The sequence below is a fragment of the Carlito syrichta genome, unplaced genomic scaffold (genome assembly GCF_000164805.1).
Source record: "Carlito syrichta isolate Samal-C Ts95f unplaced genomic scaffold, Tarsius_syrichta-2.0.1 Scaffold314864, whole genome shotgun sequence".
NCBI lineage: Eukaryota > Metazoa > Chordata > Mammalia > Primates > Tarsiidae > Carlito > Carlito syrichta.
The window spans coordinates 97701-118495 of record NW_007258960.1 but is presented as its reverse complement, the minus strand read 5'-3'; the positions used below and the strand labels follow the sequence as shown (position 1 = coordinate 118495).

The 20795-nt window shown below is 44.0% G+C and overlaps 1 protein-coding gene across 3 annotated transcripts in view; it reads left to right on the top strand.

Moving 5' to 3' along the window:
• Window positions 1-20189, top strand: part of CLDN10 (claudin 10) — a 161130-nt gene extending 140941 nt beyond the window's left edge. For all 3 annotated transcript variants that reach the window (XM_008072132.2, XM_008072133.2, XM_021705969.1), the window contains exons 4-5: window positions 18994-19101; window positions 19847-20189. In XM_008072132.2, the coding sequence (XP_008070323.1) occupies window positions 18994-19101; window positions 19847-19970 (232 nt within the window). In that variant the 3' untranslated portion in view covers window positions 19971-20189. The remainder of the gene's footprint in view (window positions 1-18993; window positions 19102-19846) is intronic.
• The last annotated feature ends 606 nt before the right edge of the window (window positions 20190-20795 follow it).

Sequence of the window (20795 nt, the reverse complement as noted above, 5' to 3'; positions counted from 1 at the left end):
TTGTATCGTATTAGCTATTATTTATTTTATTTTATTTTTTTGAGTTGGAGTCTCATTCCATCGCCCAGGCTGGAGTGCAGTGGCATGCTCACAGCCACCCCAGCCTCAACCTGCTGGTCTCCGGCGATCCTTCCACCTCAACCTTCCAAGTAGCTGGAACTACAGGTATAAGCTACCATGTCCAGCTAATTTTATTTATTGTAGAGACGAGGTCTCGCCAAGTTGCCAGGGCTGATCTCAAACCCTTGGGCTCAGGCAATCTACTCGCCTCAGCCTCCCAAAGTGCTGGGATTACAGCTTGAGCCACCAAGCCCGGCTATTAACTATTTTTTTTTTTTTTGAGTTGGAGTCTCACTCTGTCACCCAGACTGGAGTGCAGTGGCCGCTCCCGGCCACCGCAGCCTCGCCTGCTGGGCTCCGGCGATCCTTCCGGCTCAGCCTTCCGAGTAGCTGGAATTACAGGCGCGCGCTACCACAACCGGCTAATTTTTTGAATTATTGTAGAGATGAGGTCTCGCCAAGTTGCCCAGGCGGTTCTCGAACCTGCGGGCTCAGGCCATCCACTCACCTCAGCCTCCCAAAGGCGCGGGATTACAGGCTGAGCCACCAAGCCCGGCTTATTAACTATTTTTAAGATTACTTTTTAATTCTAGCTGAGACAGGTGTGTGCTACCACACCTGCCTATTTTTTTTTTTTGTATAGATGAGGTCTTGCTTTATTTCCCAGGTTGGTCTCAAACTCATGGAATCAAGTAGTCCTTCTGCCTCAGCCTTTCAGAGTGCTGGGATTATAGTATGAGCCACCACATCTGGCCTAGTAACTCTTTTCTGCAATGGCTTAAAATATAACCCCTAGGCCTGGCACAGTGGCTCATGCTTATAATCCAGCACTTTGGAGGCCAAGGCGAGAGGATTGCCTGAGCCCATAGGTTCGAGACCAGTCTGGGCAACTTGGAGAGACCTCATCTCTACAATAAATCAGAAATATCTAGTCATGGTGGCATATGCCTGTAGTTCCAGCTACTTGGAAGGTTGAGGTAGAGGCATCACCTGAGCCCAGCAGGCCATGAGTATGGCACTGCGCTCCAGCCTGGGCAACAGAGTGATACTCCAACACCTGTTGTTTGCCAGTTTACCTTATATAACTAAAAGCACAAGATCTGCGGTCATTAAAAAACAGCACTGCTTACAAATTGGTAATTTTTACAAATAACAAGCCCTTCACATCAAGGTCTATAGGAAATATAAACTTTATTAAAAACCTGCACATTGAGAATGTGTTGGATCCTTGAGACTAGTATTTTCTCCCTTTTTTTTTTTTTTTTTGAGTCGGAGTCTCACTCTATTGCCCAGACTGGAGTGCAGTGGCCGCTCCCGGTCACCGCAGCCTTGACCTGCTGGGCTCCGGCGATCCTTCTGCCTCAGCCTTCCAAGTAGCTGGAACTACAGGTGCACTCTACCACACCCAGCTAATTTTTTTTGATTTATTGTAGAGATGAGGTCTTGCCGAGTTGCCCGGGCGGGTCTCGAACCCGCAGGCTCAGGCAGAGACTAGTATTTTCTCTACCTCATCTCTGTATTCCCTGTGTGCCTTGCACAAACAGAGGCCCTCTATGGTAATAAAATCCAATTGGATCAAAAAATTATCAAGACCTGAGAACTGTAAATACAATCGATTCTAATTGCCCACAATGATAAAGAAAAGAGGCATAAAAATGACATATAACACTCAAGGGAACTCACAAACTTCATTGAAATAAAATACACTTCCGCCTGGCATGGTGGCTCACACCTTATAACCTCAGCACTTTGGGTGGCTGAGGTGAGAGGATTGCCTGAGCCCACAGGTTTGAGACCAGTCTGGGCAACTTGGCGAGACCTCATCTCTACAATAAATAAAAAAAAATTAACTGGGCGTGATGGCACACGCCTGTAGTTCCAGCTACTTAGAAGGCTGAGGCGGATGGATCGCTTGAGCCCAGCAGGCTGAGGCTGCGAGCATGCCACTGTACTCCAGCCTGGGCAACAGAGTGAGACTCCAACTCAAAAAAATAAATAAAATCCAGTTCTATAAAAACCAATAAATCAACAAACGTGACTTCAGCCGGTTTCCCTTTATCAACACCTCTTAGTAGAGGAGAAGGGATGTGAAAATTAGGAAGATGAATAAGCTACAAGTTGGCTATCAGCACAAAATAAACTGGTTTTATAGGTCTGAAATGCCATCATCTTTAAAGCACAATTTTATTTTGGCTATTCTAAGGATCCCACTTTCTTGACTGGCATTTGCTAGCATTTAACAATCAATGCCTCTGGTTTTGTTTGTAACTTGAACTTGGAGAGGAACATGTTGGAGAATCAACAGGGCCAGCCCTAGGGATGGAGCTGGGATTTGGAGGATGCCACTATAGGAAAGTTCTGACTATTTCTTTGGTGTCTTAATTGACTAGCATGAGAATTAAGTAAGTTCCTTGAGTTGAGAAAACATCTCTTGAAACTTTGTCTTCCTTGCCTAGCCCAGTACCTAGAAGTGAAATTCTTTTTTCTTTTTTGACTGGAGTCTCTCACTCTGTTGCCCAGGCTGGAATGCAGTGGCATGCTCATGGCCACAGCAGCCTTGACCTACCGGGCACAGACGAGCCTTCCACTTCTAGCCTTCAGCTAGAACTACAGGCATGCACCACCATGCCTGGCTAATTCTTTGATTTATTGTAGAGATGAGGTCTCTCACCATGTTGCCCAGGCTGGTCTCAAACCCTTAGGCTCAGGCAATCCTCTCACCTTGGCCTCCCAAAGTGCTGGGATTATAGGCGTGAGCCACCGCGCAGACCAGAAGTGAAATTCTTATCTGTAGAACTAGTCCTTTTGGAATTAGAACAATTTTCTGTTGTCTTAGAGGGACTCTCTGAGAGAATTGAACCAGAAGACTGGCCTTGTCTAACCCTCTCTTTGCAGCCCTCAAAGGTGTGACAGCGATATGGATGCATTTGGACCCTTAAGAAGGGCAGGGGGAGCTGCTTGCCATGTGTCTGGTTTAAATTTCTGAAGAATAAATACTTGTTCTCCAATACCCAAACCCTAAGATGCACTGGAAAATAGTGTAGGCCTTAGAGTATGGTTTTATTATTCTGTTGCTCCCATGGTACTCTTTTCAAGTACTTCAGGCTTCCATGCTGTATTAATTGGATCTTCTTTGTAGATTTCCAGGGCATTCCTAGGTAAGGTATACCTCGGTTGCCTAAAGTAGGAAACCATGACTAAGTCCATGAACCAAGTTCTGGCTACATTCCTGCCATGTGCATGAAACTCAGCAGGAACTTTGTTGATGAGGAAAAACGAGTGGCTTCTAGGGTAAAGTTGGAGTAGAGATTGTGGCAGGTATACAACAATCAGTGTTGTGCTTTTAGTTCAGAGGCTATTTACTCGAAACCCTTTCCTTTCCCTCCACGGATCTGGGAAGATTTTTCTTCTAAGCTGTGATTTGATAGAACTACAGTCTGTAAAGAGTTTAATTATGTTCTGCTATATCCCCCCCTTCTTCTCCCTTTTATTTTGTTTCCTTTCATTCAAACTATGATTATGCTTGATGACTCCAGCGTAAACTCTTGTCGACCTTTGAGAACTGTTTCTCACTTCTGCCCTGTAGGCTGTGTTAAACCAACTTCCTCTTTTTTTACTAAAACAAAACCTACCAAATCTGGGGGAAAAAATCTCTTACAAGTTTATAGTAACAAGTATCCTTTAGTGGGATTCGCCATCCCAGGATGTTGAAATTTCTGTATTTGTTTGTTTTTGAATCGGAGTGTCACTCTGTCACCCAGGCTGGAGTGCAGTGGCACGCTCACAGCCACTGCAGCCTCGACCTGCTGGGCTCAGGTGATCCTTCCACCTCAGCCTTCCAAGTAGCTGGAACCACAGGCATGCGCCACCACGCCTGGCTAATTTTTTAATTTGTTGTAGAGATGAGGTCTTGCCAAATTGCCCAGGCTAGTCTTAAGCCCCTGAGCTCAGGCAATCTTCTCACCTTCTCCATCTCCCCAAGTGCTGGGATTAAGTGCTGGAATTTCAGATGTGAGCCACCACACCCAACCTGAAATTTAATTACATTATTCCCACTGTTGATTTGTTGTCCAAACCACCACCTTCCTAAATGTCTTGCTGCTTTTTTAGATAAATTATTCTAAGTAAGAATATATTGACAGCTGGGCTCGGTGGCTCAGCCTGTAATCCCGTACCTTTGGGAGGCTGAGGTGAATGGGTGGTCTGAGCCCGTGGGTCCAAGACCCGCCTGGGCAGGCGAGACCTCATCTCTACAATAAATCAAAAAATTAGCCGGGTGTGGTAGCGTGCGCCTGTAGTTCCTGCTACTTGGAAGGCTGAGGCGGAAGGATCGCCGGAGCCCAGCAGGTCGAGATCGAGGCTGCGGTGGCCGGGAGCGGCCCCTGCACTCCAGTCTGGGCGACAGAGTGAGACTCCAACTCAAAAAAAAAAAAAAAGAACTTATTGACATAAGGAAATTTTTAAATCATGCAAAGTTATACCATTTAACCAACTGTTCTAATTGAGGAAACAGAACAAAAGTGTTATCTTAGGCTTATTATTTTTTCATATATGAGATTCATCATTATTATTTTGGCCTAGATATTCTCATGTTTGGGTCTTAGTAAGCTCTAAGCATTTCTGTTTTCAGACTTTTCAAAACCATGGAGCACTCTTCATTCTTGGCATATATTTGGTTTCTATTTTAGGATTTTAGATTTACTTAGGTAAAATCTTTTCACCATTTGTGGCTATTTAGTAGTTTAAAATAAACAGCTGCCTACTTTCAGACAAATTCTCATTCTTGTTGTCTGTCAGGTTGAATGAACAATAGACGATTCAAGAGGTGAATTTTGAAATTATATAGGTTTTCCTGGGTGAGGTTGAAAGGAAGAGCGACTCATGAGATGACCTTGTCAAGATATTTAACTTCTCTCTTCTATCGCTATTCTAGCTTAATACTTTATGGACGTTTGTTTATTAAGTTTACTACATCCATGAGGTTATTTGAAGAATGAATTAATGTTGGTAAAGATCTCGCAGATTTTTCGATAGGAGAGTCCAGATAAGTGCCAAGTGGCAAGAACACAACAGAATTCAACTGGGAAATATTAAGAAGGTGTTATTCGGTGACTTCACTTTGCTCAGAAGTGGCGTGGGCCACCTCAGATCACCAGAATAGCTTTGATGCTTTTGTTATGCTAGCATGACTTAAAAACCTGCTTGGAAACCAAATGTTAGGCACTTTCTTTTGTTTTTACTGACTAGTGCATGGCATTGCTTTTCCAGCCATTATGCTCTGCTTTCTGGTAATTCAGCTCTCACCTCCTACACTCCTTTACTTTTCACATCCTGGCTAACCTTGATCTGCCTTCAGGACTTCCATCATAATCCTACTGGATGGCCAGCGTATTTATCAGCCTCTTTTTTTTTTTTTTTTTTTGAGTTGGCTTCTCACTCTGTTGCTCAAGCTGGAGTGCAGTGGCACACTCACGGCCACCGCAGCCTTGACCTGCTGGACTCAGGTGATCCTTCCGACTCAGCCTTCTGAGTAGCTGGAATTACAGGCGTGCACCATGACGGCTAATTTTTATTTTTTTAAATGTATATTAGAGACGAAGTCTCGCCATGTTGCCTAGGCTGGTCTTGAACTCCAGGACTCAGGCAACCCTCTTGCCTCTGCCTCCCAAAGTGCTAGGATTACAGCCATGAGCCACCGCGCTCAGCCATCTGTATACTTTTCCCTCAACACAAAGTAATGTGCATACACCCCCATCCAAACACACATAGATCCTTGACCTGTGCTGAGCAATACTGGCAATATCCTAAGGCATCCTGGGACAGTATTTATTGTTTTCAGAATTTCCTATCCTGAAGCACAGCCCCTCTCTGCAATGACAGTTTATTCAGCCTTCAAAGTTGACATGTCAACATGTTATCATGCCTACTGTGAGTATGATGACTCAGCAATCATCTTCCACTGAAGGTCAAGGCCAGGCAAACCCCCAGGTATTCACACTAATGGAGGAGACCAATGGCTTGGGTGTTGCTGAGTGACAGATTTGTGTTTGAATTGAACTATGAACTATGTAACTTTGGGGATATGAGATGCCCCTTTTATTTCTTTATTTTTGTTTGAGTCAGATTCTCACTCTGTTCCCCAGACTGGAGTGCAGTGGCACGCTCACGGCCACCACAGCCTCGACCTGCTAGGCTCAGGCAATCCTTCTGCCTCAGCCTTCCAAGTAAATAGAACTACAGGCACACACCACAACACCTGGCTAGTTTTTGATTTATTGTTGAAATGAGGTCTAGCCAAGTTGCCCAGGCTGATCTCGAACCTGTGGCCCTCAGGCAATCCTCTCACCTTGGCTTCCCAAAGTGCTGGGATTATAGGCTTGAGCCACCACGCCGACCAAGATGTCTCTTTTATTTATTTTTATTTATTTATTTTTTATTTTTATTTATTTATTTTTGAGTTGGAATCTCACTCTGTCGCCCAGACTGGAGTGCAGTGGCTGCTCCCGGCCACCGCAGCCTTGACCTGCTGGGCTCCAGTGATCCTTCCGCCCCAACCTTCCAAGTAGCCGGAGTTACAGGCATGCGCTACCACGCCCAGCTGATTTTTTTATTTATTGTAGAGATGAGGTGATGAGGTCTTGCCGCCCAGGCGGGTCTCGAACCCGCAGGCTCAGGCAATCCACTCACCTCAGCCTCCCAAAGGCGCGGGATTACAGGCTGAGCCACCAAACCTGGCTTAAGATGTCTCTTTTAAATAGCAATTTACTTTGGCTAACATTAAATTTAGTCATACATCGGGTAGTTTTTAAAATTCCATGAATGATTGGGAAGAATTAGAACTTCTATGTAGACACTCACTGAAAGACACATGCATGTAGGTGGCTCACACATGTAGTCCCAACTACTCAGGGGGCTGAGGTGGGAGGATCGCTTGAGCCCAGAGTTCGAGGTTACAGTGAGCTAAGATCATACCACTGTACTCCAGCATGGACAACAGAAGAAGACCCTGTCTCTAAAAAATTAAAAAATAATAAAAAATAAAAAGACACTGATTATTTTACAAGCCATTAGAGAGACAGGTGGCGGAGAGGTTAAGAGAGGTTTTAAAATTTGATTCAGCTCATTTGTTAAGTCCTTCCTAGTGACCAAAGTTTAATTTTTTTGTTTTTGAATCAGAGTCTCACTCTGTTGCCCAGGCTGGAGTGCAGTGGCATGCTCACAGCCACTGCAACCTCAATCTGCTGGCCTCAGGTGGTCCTTCTGCCTCAGCCTTCCAAGTAGCTGGAACTACAGGCACACACTACCATGCCCAGCTTATTTTTTGACTTATTGTAGAGACAGTGCCTCATCAAGTTGCCCAGGCTGGTCTCAAACCCCTGAGTTTAGGCAATCCTCTCACCTCGGCCTCCCAAAGTGCTGAGATTACAGACTTGAGCCACTGCACACGGCCCCAAAGTTTAATTTTTAAGAACAGTGAATTAGCCAGGCTCGGTGGCTCAGCCTGTAATCCCGTGCCTTTGGGAGGCTGAGGTGAGTGGATTGCCTGAGCCTGCGGGTTCGAGACCCGCCTGGGCAACTTGGCGAGACCTCATCTCTACAATAAAATTTTAAAAGATTAGCCAGGCGTGGTAGTGTGCACCTGTAGTTCCAGCTACTTGGAAGGCTGAGGCGGAAGGATTGCCGGAGCCAGCGGGTCGAGGCTGGGAGTGGTTACTGCACTCCAGTCTGGGTGACAGAGTGAGACTCCAACTCAAAAAAAAAAAGAACAGTATATTGACTTATTAAAAGGAAGCAGTATGAATTCATGGTAACTCCAGAGGAATGGGGTTCCATGTTGCTCACATTAAAAGCTTGCTTACCTCCAGAAAAGAGGGCATCCCCGTCTTCAGTTTCTGTTCATTTTAATCTTTTCATTATAGTCAAACAGTGTGACTTGAGAATGGCCTTCTGGTGTCTGTGTTCTAGATTGTGACGATCATTTGAAAAAGGACTCTTATTACATCAAAATGCAGAATTTAAAAAATTTAAATATTGGATTAGGCAATTTAAAGAAAGCGAGTAAATTGTAATCTTAAAGGAAGAACATTTCCTAAAAATGGAAAGTTTTAATCCCTTTTTTGTTTGGTGGGCGGTATACTATATAATTCCCAGTTGGTTTAAAAAATATTTCCATGACCTATTTTTATTTAAAATAAGCATTTGATGGAAGTTATGGGAACACAGCTCTTTTTCTCAAAGGTAACCTGCTTTTCTGTGGAATAGCACATTTTGGGCCATGTTAATACCTGGGATTTTACTCAGTAAATCCTGATGGTTATTTAGCATAAAAGATTCTTTATGCCTTATTCTTCACTCCTGTAATCCCAGCACTTTGGGAGGTGGAGGTGAGAGGGTTGCCTGAGCCCAGGAGTTTGAGACCACCCTGGGCAATATGGCAAGACTGTGCATCTCTACAATAAATCAAAAAATGAGCCGGGTATGGTGGCGCGTGCCTGTAATCCCAGCTATTTGGAAGGGTGAGACAGAAGGATCACCTGAACCTAGCAGGTTGAGGCTGTGGTAACTGTGATCATGCCACCATATGCCAGCCTGGGCAACATGGTGAGACTCAGACTCAAAAAAAAAAATCCTTATGTAGGAGTGAAGGCCTCTGAGGGAAATAAAATATTACCAAAATCTATAAAAATAATTTAAATTAATTGTTTTACATATTCTCTTTTTATGGTAGGGAACAGTACCTGTTCTATTACTTTTTGAATGAATAAATGATTTATTGATAGGTGTTTAATATTTCTATCCTCACTGCTAATTCTTAGATAGAAATTTTTTTTATACTTGATATACTATTTTCAGAAAACTCTTACCATCAAGTGTTGGTAGTTATCTAAAATTGTACATTTAGAATGGAGTGGAATTTTTGGGTTTGTTTTTTTTTTTGAGTTGGAATCTCACTCTGTTGCCCAGGCTGGAGTGCAGTGACACGCTTATAGCCACTGCAGCCTTGACCTCCTGGGCTCAGGCGATTCTTCCGTCTCAGCCTTCCAAGTAGCTGAAAATATAGGCACGCGCCACCATGCCTGGCTAATTATTTATTTATTTATTTATTGTAGAGATGAGGTCTCACCAAGTTGCCCAGGCCAGTCTTGAACCCATGGGCTCAGGCAATCCTCTCACCTCGGCCTCCTAAAGTGCTGGAATTATAGGCTTGAGTCACCACGCCCAGCCAGAATGGAGTGATTTAAGTACTAAATCTCAGAAGTCTGCAAAAAATGATTGGATTGGAAAACATGGTCTAGAATGGCTTGTCAAATTCTGAAGCTATAAATAATAACTATTTCAGCTTTGGATTACAAACCCCCATTTATGATTTTTAAAATACACTTGAAATAAAAATGATTAAGCTTGGAAAAAAGAAAAGAATTTGACTCAGCTCAGATCCTGGTCCTGACCCTGTTCCTTACTCCTCTGTGATCCTAGGTAAGATGTAATCGCCTAGTGAATGACAGAGACCGTAAGTACCTCCTGTTCTGAATTTAAAAGAATTTTTTTTTTTTAGTTGGAGTCTAATTTCTTCGCCCAGGCTGGAGTGCAGTGGCATGCATGCTCACGGCCCCCCAGTGTCGACCTTCTGGGTTCCAGCAATCCTTCTCCCTCAGCCTTCTAAGTAGCCGGAACTACAGACACACACTACCACACCCAGCTATTTTTTATTTTATTGCACAGACAAGGTCTCACCAGATTGCCTGGGCTGGTCTCGAACCCATGAACTTAGTCAATCCACTCGCCTTGGCCTTTCAAAGTGCTGGGATTACGGGCTGAGCCACTGAACCTGACCTGTTAAGAGAATTTTAAGAGGATTTAAGAAAGTGACATATTAGGGAGATGTTGGTCAAAAGACACAACATTTCAGTTAGAAAGGGCAAATAGAGATAGAGGTCAGTTTTACATCCATTTGTAAATTAATTTTAGTGTACCTTATTGCCTGAATAGGTTTCTTAAATTTACTTTTCAACAATTTGTTGGTATTGCTGTTTTTTTTTTTGAGTTGGAGTCTCACTCTGTCACCCAGACTGGAGTGCAGTGGCTGCTCCCGGCCACCACAGCCTCATCCTGCTGGGCTCAGCGATCCTTCCGCCTCAGCCTTCCAAGTAGCTGGAACTACAGGCGTGTGCTACAATGCCCGGCTGATTTTTTGATTTATTGTAGAGATGAGGTCTCACCAAGTTTCCCAGGCAGGTCTTGAACCCGCGGGCTCAGGCAGTCCACTCACCTCAGCCTCCCAAAGCGCTGGGATTACAGGCTGAGCCACCGAGCCCGACTACCTTTGAACAATTTGTAACATCTCTCTGCTTCCCTAATTAGTTAATGAGTTAAATAAAATCTTTGAGGCCCAACATGGTGGATCATGCCTGTAGTCCCAATGCTTGGAGAGGCTGAGGTGGGACAGAAGTTCAAGGACAGAAGTTTGAGACTAGCCTGGACAACATAGATCCCTGTCTCTAAAAAAAAAAAAGACAGGGCTGGGCATGGTGGCTTGCACCTTTAATCCCAGCAGTTTGGGAGATGAGAGGATTGCTTGAGCCCGGAAACTAGGCAAAATAGGGAGCCTTGTTACAAAAAAGCCAAACAATTAGCAGGACATAGTGATGCATGTCTGTAGTCTCAACTACTCAGGAGGCTGAGGCAGAAGAATCGCCTGAGCCCAGAAGATTGAGGCTGCAGGGAGCCTGATTATGCCACTACACTCTAGCCTAGGAGACAGAGTGAGAGCCCAACTCAGGAAAAAAAAAAAGCTAGCCAGTTGTGGTGATACATTCTTGTAGTCCTCTCTGCTCAGGAGGTTGAGGCAGGAGCATTGCTCAAGCCCAGGAGTTCAAGGTTGCAGTGAGCTGTATGATCAGTGTATGATCATACCACTGCACTCCAACCTAAGAGACAGAACAAGACTCTTTCTTAGAGAGAGAGAGAGAGAGAGAGAGAGAGAGAGAGAGAGAGAGAGAGAGAGAGACTCTTTCTTAGAGATAGATAGACAGACAGACAAAACAAAACCTTTGAGTCATTTTTAAAAAAGAAAAAGAGAACATCTGTAAAGCATTCTCCATAGTGATACATGGTAGGTAATCAATAACTGTTACTTGTTTGTAATATATATCATTTATTCTAACCTACTCTAACGAAAACCATAGCACATGGGAGGATAATGTGTAGCCACAGAAAAGCAATTTTTTTGGTTGGCATCTCCCCAAAATAATCAGTCTTTATTTTGGGTCTCCTAAATTTGAGAATTCACCCAGACGTTTCCATATGTAAGTAGACACATAATTTAAATTATTTCATCCCACTTCAGACACCATTTTTGAAGCGCTTGTGACTATTTTGCAAGACTCGTGCCACTACTTGGATATGAAGTCCTATGGCATCTGCTGAGAGTGGGAGGGAGAACTTTTAGCAGAGGGGAAACCTGCAAGTTGCATAGAAGACCAGACCATGGCAGCCTCAGGGAGATGTACCGGATGGGTGGGCGCCCCATGCAACTGGGACCCCAAAAGAATGTAGAGTATTTGGAGAAAATGTGTGTATGTAGATATTCCTATAGAATACTTATTTATATTAAACCCATTCGTACACTTATACAGACTTGGATTTTAGAACCCCTTGTACGCATTAAAGAAAAAGTTTACGTTCAGCTGATGGAATTGCAATTTTGAAATGTTAGTATTAATAATAGATGGATGTAAGCTGGGCACGGTGGCTCACGCCTATAATCCCAGCACTTTGGGAGGCCGAGGCGAGTGGATTGCCTGAACCCGTGGGTTCGAGACCCGCCCAATCAACTTGGCAAGACCTCTTTTCTACACTACATCAAAAATTAGCCAGGTGTGGTAGCGTACTCCTGTAGTTCCAGCTACTTGGAAGGTTGAGGTGGAAGGATCGCCGAAGCCCAACAGGTCGAGGCCGCGGCGGCCTTGAGCATGCCACTGTACTCCAGTCTGGGTGACAGAGTGAGACTATCTAATTTTTTGTAGCGATGAGGTCTCGCCATATTGCTCAGGTTGGTGTTGACTCCCTCAGCTCAGGCAGTTCTCTTACCTATGCCTCCCAAAGCGCTGGGATTACAGACTTGAGCCACTGTGCCTGGCCCCTATGGTATTAGAGAACAGTGTATCTGAGGAAAACAGGATACTGACTGATGACAAAAAGACCTGGCTCCCAGCTCTGTGACCTTCATAAATAAGGTCACTGTACTTTTCTGGGGGATCTTCTTGCTTTGTTTTTGGAGGGGCTGTTCTTTCCTTGTTTCGGCTCCAACATGCCCCGATTTTAATTAGTATTCTCACCTCTTTTTGTGCTGGGTGTAAAGACAGCCCGAGGGCATTTGGAAAAAATTCCATAGCCTGGAGCTCTTCAGTCACTGAGAACTTAATGAGCCAGGGAGAGGGAAAATTCACATCTTTCTGAAACATGTTGCATTGATTGCTTTTTTTTTTTTTTTTTTAATATTACATAGCTGAGGTGTACAGAAAAAGAAGGAGTGACAGTTAAGAACTTGGGTTTGGAATCACTGTTATGGGTTTTAAGATCTGGTTGTATGGTTTACTTGGCTGAAACATCATAGGGCAAGTCATTTAATTTCCCTGAGCATTCGTTTCCTTATGTGTAAAGTGAGGATAGTAATAACTGTATCCCAGGATTGTAGTGAAGATTGAATATGGTAATATATGTAAAAAAAAATCTTTGTGCACACTTACACAAGAGTATACAATGAGCTGGTAAATTTCATCACACTTTACTATAATTATTTGCTTATAATTATAATTATTTGCTTAACATCTGATTATCCTCACTAGGCTATATGATCTGTGAGATACTCCTGTCTCTCTCTTGTCCATCCTGAACACGTGGTTAGCACAATATCTGGTGTGTCATTTTGGTGGAGGTGACCAGAGATGGCTCCACCAGCAACCCATAGATGGCAAACCCAAGTGACAGCGGATTTGAGTGCAAGGAGGACAGAGGCAGGAGGTGAAAATAGAAGGTGTTTCATAATCTATTTCCTTTAGGATTACTCTAAAGGCAAAAGAGCTGAAGTATGAGTTGACATATGAAATTGCAGCAAAGTCAAGGTCACCAGGTGTGGTCTAGCTCTAGCCCTCTCAACCTGAAATGAGAGCCACAGCCTATACAACACCAGACGCACAGCCAGGTGGAGGAAAGTCACTTCACCCAATAGTTGAATATACTTTAACATTTTAGATCTTTACGTTTTCTTCTTTTGGGAAATTTTAAGTGATTCATATGTGTTTTAATTTCTCTAATAGAAGTAAAATCCCCCATTACTTTACTTGTTTACTAAAATCACATTCAGTGACATGAATGTAATAAAGTCATACAGGCCGGGCGCGGTGGCTCAAGCCTGTGATCCCAGCACTTTGGGAGGCCGAAGTGAGTGGACTGCCTGAGCCCATGGGTTCAAGACCAGCCTGGGCAGCTTGGTGAGACCTCATCTCTACAATAAATCAAAAAATTAGCCAGGCATGGTGGCATGTGCCTCTAGTTCCAGCTACTTGGAAGGCTGAGACAGAAGGATCACCTGAGCCCAGCAGTTTGAGGCTGCAGTGGCCGGGAGCGTGCCACTGTACTCCACCCAGCCTGGGTGACAGTATGAGACTCCAACTCGAAAAAATAAAATAGATCAAATAAAAAATAAAGTCATACAGTTGTTTAGTCCTATCAGCTGAGATGCTACTAAAACAAAGTTTTCATTTCTAAACAAAGTTTTGTCTCCAATCTGACCGTCATGGATCTGTCTGGTGTTAAGTAGATTTATAACATTCCAGAATAATGAAAAATTTTGGTGAGGGTAATAAAAAGCCACACTCTGAGTGGGAAAGCTGGCCGAGGGCGGCCAGCAAGATATTACTAGCAAAAGAAAAACCCGCAACAGAAAATCTGAGAATTGGATAATCTTACCAAGGTGTTGAAACCAGCTTCTTAGGATTACCAAAAATGAAAGATTTCCTAACAGACAAACTCTCCCAATCAATGTCAAAGTAGACAGCACCTTGAAAACAAAGTGGAGTGGATAAAACGTTTTCTCTCAATCCTGTCTTTCAATAATACAAGTCAGTTTTTGCCAGATGACACGCATGGAAAGGTGTGAATTGAAGTCACCGTTGAGTTAGTCTGTGGTAGATATCTTTCAACAGAATATAGGAAAGGTCTCTGAAAGGGAAGGAACTAGTCACAAAAGCCTTCACATCTGCATGGTTAAAATAAATATTGGGACAGACGTAGGGTCTCTAAAATCATCTGTCAATGGATACTGTTTATTAAATGTTTGTCTTCGACATAATTCACAATGGAACTCAAATGGCAATGATATTTTCCTTGGGATAGAGTCAATATGCAATGACTTAAAATGAAAATATACAAAAAGAAATAAGTGAATCAGTTATCAATATAAGCCAAACTCATGAGTCTTAAATCTCTTTAGGAAAAGGCTTAAACTAATGTAAACACAATTTCTGACCTGTCTGGCTAATTTATTCTCTGATTTGTAGCAACACTGTGTACGTGTTTGTGATGAATTCTTCGTGCTGTACTGTGTTTGTAATTTCTATCACTTCGTCCCTCAACTCGCCACTCTTAATAGAGGCTTATTTTTCATCAGCCGTGGTACCTGGCATGTTTTAGTAAAGCTGGCATCCTGTTTTAGTAAAGCTCAATATTTTAAGAAAAATCTCGGACTGCTGGACTCAGTGGCTCAGCCTGTAATCCCAGCACTTTAGGAGGCCGAGGCAAGTGGATTATCTGAGCCCGTGGATTTGAGACCAGTCCCGGCAACTTGGCAAGACCTCGTCTTTACAATAAAATAAAAAATTAGTTGGGTGTGGTAGTGCACGCCTGTAGTTCTGGCTACTTGGAAGGTTGTGGTGGAAGGATCGCTGGAGCCCAGCAGGTCAACGCTGGGGTGGCCGTGAGTGTACTATTGTACTACTGCACTCCAGCCTGGGCAACAGAGTGAGACTCCACCTCAAAAAAAAGAAAAGAAAAATCTCACTGGGTGCAGTGGCTATAATCCCAGCACTTTGGGAGGCCAAGGTGAGAGGATTGCCTGAGCCCATGGGTTCGAGACCAGCCTGGGCAACTTGGCAGGACCTCATTTCTACAATAAATCAAAAAAATTAGCCGGGCATGGTGGCGCGTGCCTGTAGTTCCAGCTACTTGGAAGGCTGAGGCAGAAGGATCACCTGAGCCCAGAAGGTGGGGGCTGCGGTGGCTGGGAGCATGCCACTGCCCTCCAGCCTCCAGCCTGGGTGACAGAGCGAGACTCCAATTCAAAAGAAAAGAAAAGAAAAATCTCAGACCATTTTTTTTCAGGGCATATTTACACCAAGAGTAATACTAAGGCATGAGTTTAGGAGTGAAGACAGCTTAACTTCTAGGGGGAAAATCAGAGAAAAATGGAAAGTATTATACAATGGTCATCCTGTAATAACACCCTCCGCCTGGGCTCGGTGGCTCAGCCTGTAATACTAGCACTTTGGGAGGCCAAGGCGAGTGGATTGCCTGAGCCCACGAGTTCGAGACCAGCCCGGGCACCTTGGCAAGACCTCATCTCTACAATAAATATAAATAAATAAATAAATAAATAAATAACACCCTCCACATAGACCTATTCACTCGTGCCCATCTCTTTCGCTGTCCATGCAGTGAGACGTGCCAGTGCACAGATCTGATGCTCACTTAACCAGGATTTCCAGATGTTTCAGAGAGGTCAGACAATGTGCACCTAGAGATTGGCAAGCACACTGTTTGTTGTGTGTGCATAATCTCATTAAAGCAACATCAAAACGGGCCTGATTGTGGAAATCTAGGACATCCTTTTTAGATGTGTAACACAATATGTAATGAAAGTTTTTTTTCTGAAGCTCCCAGTTTGACACTCCCAGTCTGGCCAGATCTTTCTTTTTCACCTATGCTTTTCCCTCCTCAGTCGTCTTTTGTGTGTGTGTGTGTGTGTGTGTGTGTGTGTGTGTGTGTGTGTCTACGTGTGTCTGTGTGTGCTTGCAGACTGAGGGTGTTTTTCCCCACTCACACCAACCCTCTGTCTCTGCTGTTGCCCCTGATGGGAACTGTTGGAGAAGTTTCTCGGCTCTCAGAGTGTAATCAAGCACTCCAGGGCAGTAGGAGGGGCTTTCCCATGTTCTGTTGCAGCCGTTCCTTGCTCCATCAATCACCCTGATTTTCCAGGACAGGCAACACCAGAGTGAGAAAAGATGGGATCATGGGTCTGGGCGTGATGGCTCACGCCCATAATTCCAGCACTTTGGGAATTGAGTCAGGAAGATCACTCAAGGCCAGGAGTTCAAGATCAGCCTGGGCAACATAGCCAGACAGCCAGGCTCGGTGGCTCACCCTGTAATCCCGTGCCTTTGGGAGGCTGAGGTGAGTGGATTGCCTGAGCCCGCAGGTTCGAGACCCGCCTGGGCAGCGAGACCTCATCTCTGCAATAAATAAAAAAAAATCAGCCAGGCGTGGTAGCGCATGCCTGTAATTCCGGCTACTTGGAAGGCTGAGGCGGAAGGATCACCGGAGCCCGGCAGATCGAGGCTGTGGTGGCCGGGAGCGGCCACTGCACTCCAGTCTGGGTGATAGAGTGAGACTCCAACTCAAAAAAAAAAAAAAAAAATTAGCAAGCAAGGTGATGCATACCACTCAGGAGGCTGAAACCACTCAGGAGGCTGAAGAGGGAAGATTGCTTGAGCCCAGGAGATCAAGGCTGTGGTGAGCCATGATCATACCACTGTACTCCAGCCTGGACAACAGAGTGATACCCTGACTCAAAAAAAGAAGGGAATATGGAGCTGCATGTATTGTGCACATTACCCCATCCCAACTGAAAATTTACCAGTGGACCAGAAGTCCCTAATCCTCTATCCGTGTTGCTTCCTGCACCCTTGGCTAGTGATCGGGGCCACTTGTTATACTACCAGGCCTGCAACTCAAACCATACCCAGAAAACCTGCCCATATGGGGGACGAGAGTTCAGAGATAGTGACACCACAAATGGGGGGGGAGGTGCAGCAAGAATCTTCGCTGATACCAAAGTCCAGTCCTGGCCCCACACCTGGTTCCCCTGCACCCAGAGAGGAGGGCGGAGAAGGCTGGAGAGGGAGCCCACCTTGGGCCCAGTCTTTCCCTTTGTCCCCTCACCTCTTGCTCTTCTTGTCTCATCTCTCTGTGTAGATTCTGAATGATCAAAACAGACCCACCCACTCTGTCTTCATTTTACTCTGAAAAATACCAGCAGAGACTTTTTTTTTTGCCTTGCAGTAGAGATCTGTGAGCCCAAAATGAGTCATTCTCTATTTAAAAACAAAAAAATCAACCAACTAGGGAAAGGATAGGCGAACGTGAGAACACACGTAGTCCTTGGGATTTTGGTATACTTCTCTCATTCCTTATTTGCTTCTCTGGATGAGTATTCCTTCCCTGAAAGAATTGTCTCTAGTCCTCTACTGCAAGTGATTTCTTTTCTTTTTTTTGGTCTCAGTTGCATTATTTGTGCCTTTGTATTATGACCTCTCCCAAGGGAAGGACTGTCTCCTCTTTGCGTCTGCTCCTTCTCTGGTCATCGGCAGAGTATTATGGCCTGCCACCTAGGAGATGCTTAATAGCAATCTATCAGTAAGTGATAACTCTTGGCCAGGTGCAATGGCTTAAGCCTGTAATCCCAGCACTTTGGGAGGCAGAGGCAAAAAGATTGCCTGAGTCAGGTATTCGAGACTAGCCTGGGCAACTTGGTGAGACCTCTGTCTCTACACTAAATCAAAAAATTAGCCAGGTGTGGTGGCACATGCCTGTAGTTCCAGCACTTGAAAGGCTGAGGCTGAAGGATCGCCTGAACCTAGCAGGTCAAGGCTGTGGTGGCCGTGAGCATGCTACTGCACTCCTGGGCGACAGAGTGAGACTCTGATTCAAAAATAAATAAATGAAAGGGCCATTACTTTGTTAAACTCTGCTTTCCTTAGCCTTGGCCACCTCCCCTACCTTGGAGAGATGAATCTTCTCTTTCTCTCCCCCCACCCCATATACTGTGTAAATAAACTTTGCTTGAAAACTTCAAAAAAAAATGAATGAATAAATAAAATGTTAGCTCTTGTTTATTCGTCTTACTACTAGACTGTAGTGATAAGATGATGTTCTTCCTGTCTCTGACCCTTAATAAACATTTAGTGAGTTGAAGATAAAAGCAATCTTTTTTTTTTTTTTTGAGTCAGAGTCTTACTGTCACCTAGGCTGGAGGGCAGTGGTGTAATCGCTGTTCACCAATGCCTCAGCCTCCTGGGCTCAGGCAATCCTTCTGCCTCAGCCTGCTGAGCAGCTGGGACTACAGGTGTGTGCCACCACACCAGGCTAATTTTTAAAAATTTTTTTTGTAGAGGCGAGCTCTTGCTGTTGCCTAGACTGGTCTCAAATTCTTGGCCACAAGTGATTCTCCCACCTCAGTCTCCCAAAGTGCTGGGGTTACAGGCATGAACCACCATACCCGGTCGCAACCTTTTATGTTCTAACTGTAGTCTGCCTAAATAATTTACCCTGCGGGACAGAATAAATAGCTTGGCGAGGTTGAAGCAGAACCCAGAGGGAACATGCTAGATGAGTCAGGAGATCCAGGTAGAAGCTGGCTTTGCTTTGACCTCGCCTGTGTGGATGCCCTCATTTCCTTTCACGGTGTTGGGATGGTATCATGGCTGTAAAAACACTTTGAGAAGGGTTTAAAGCATTATACAGACACAAGGTGTTATTATTTCCTTTACAAGTTCCGGTAGCAAAAATTATAATGACTGTTTAGCAAATGTTGGCTAGCAGTGTTAAATACTGTTTACTGCCCAAATAAGCTGTAATCCTTGTGATACTTTCTCACAGGTATGAATTAGGAGCTGCTCTGTTTATTGGATGGGCAGGAGCCTCACTCTGCATAATTGGTGGTGTCATCTTTTGCTTTTCAATATCTGACAACAACAAAACACCCAGGTATGAAAAAGAGACCAAAATTACCTGTTAAAAAGTACAATACTCTTTTAAATCATTACACGCGGGACACATTTTTTTAGACAGTTCATGTTTCTTGGAAACTTCAAAAACCCAGAACTGGACAAGATTAGAAATATACTTAATTTTTTTAAAGAATTCTTTATTGTTGTATGCCAAAGCTGTTTCTATAAGTAGAAATAGGGGTCTGAATATGTTCTTCACTTTGGCCTCATTGTAGTTTTTACATAGGAATTGTTGGGTTTCACTCTGTTGCCTAGGCTGGAATGCAGTGGCATACTCATGGCCACCACAGCCTCGACTTGCTGGGTTCAGACAATCTCTCCACCTCAGACTTCCAAATAGCTGGGACTATAGGTGCTCCACCATGCCTGGCTAAGTTTTTGATTTATTGTAGAGATGAGGTCTCGCCAAGTTGCCCAGGCTGGTCTTGAACCCCTGGGCTTAGGCAATCCTTTGGTCTCTGCCTCCCTAAATGCTGGGATTACAGGTGTGATCCACCACACCCGGCCTGGATGAGTCAGTTAAGAATTTCTTCTGTAGACATTCTTTGTCACACTAGCTATTCAGAAATGACACAGAAATATTTCTTGGGACAAGAGGAGGGAAGAAAGCTAATTAAGAGGAAGACTTAGATAATGACAGAGATGGCCGGGAACAGTTTCTTCTCATTTTTGTTTGTTCCGCATGTAGAATAAAATCTACCGAACTGTGTTTTGCCTTTCAGAATGGGATATGCATACAACGGGGCCACATCTGTCATGTCTTCTCGGACAAAGTATCATGGTGGAGAAGGAGATTTTAAAACTACAAACCCTTCAAAACAGTTTGATAAAAATGCTTATGTCTAAAAGAGTCTTGCTAACAAGCTGCATCTTGAGTTTGTTATGAAAGTGAACTGTTCACAAAATGCTCCCATCGAGGCCCTCCTGTAATTAACACTCAAGCTGTTTTTAAAATATGAATTTGAAGAATTTTTTGATTGTATGGATGTAAATGTTCTTACATACTTATATACTAATCATTTTCTGTATGGCTTTCTATAAAAAATAAACAGGTTATTTACAGGAGTTGTAAGATTTTTATGCATTTATAGAACACACAAAGACTTTAGTACCAAAGGTTCAAAAAGAATTCGTTATCTGATCTTTTTAATCATTCATACATAAAAGTCTTTGTACCCTCTCCTTATGTTACTTTTCATTCATAGATTAAGCAGGGATATGAGGAATGGTGTCTTATAAACAGCATGGGGGCACTCAGAATATTCCTCAAAAGGTGTCCAGGTTAAACGGACATGTTACTGGCTTTGTAATCAACTTTTAATTTTTTTTTTTTTTGAGTTGGAGTCTCACTCTGTCTCCCAGGCTGGAGCGCACTGGCACGCTCACAGCCACCGCAGCCTCAACCTGCTGGGCTCAGGCTATCTTTCCCCTCAGTCTTCCACCAAGTAGCTGAAACTACAGGCATGTGCCACCACATCCGGCTAATTTTTTTTTTTTTTTTTAATTTACAGTAGAGATGAGGTCTCACCAAGTTGCCTGGGCTGGTCTCAAACCCATGGGCTCAGACAAACCTCTCATATTGGCCACCCAAAGTGCTGGGGTTATAGGCATGAGCCACCGTGTCCAGCCAACTCTTAGTTTCTTACCCATGTCTGTCATGGCTGTAATTCA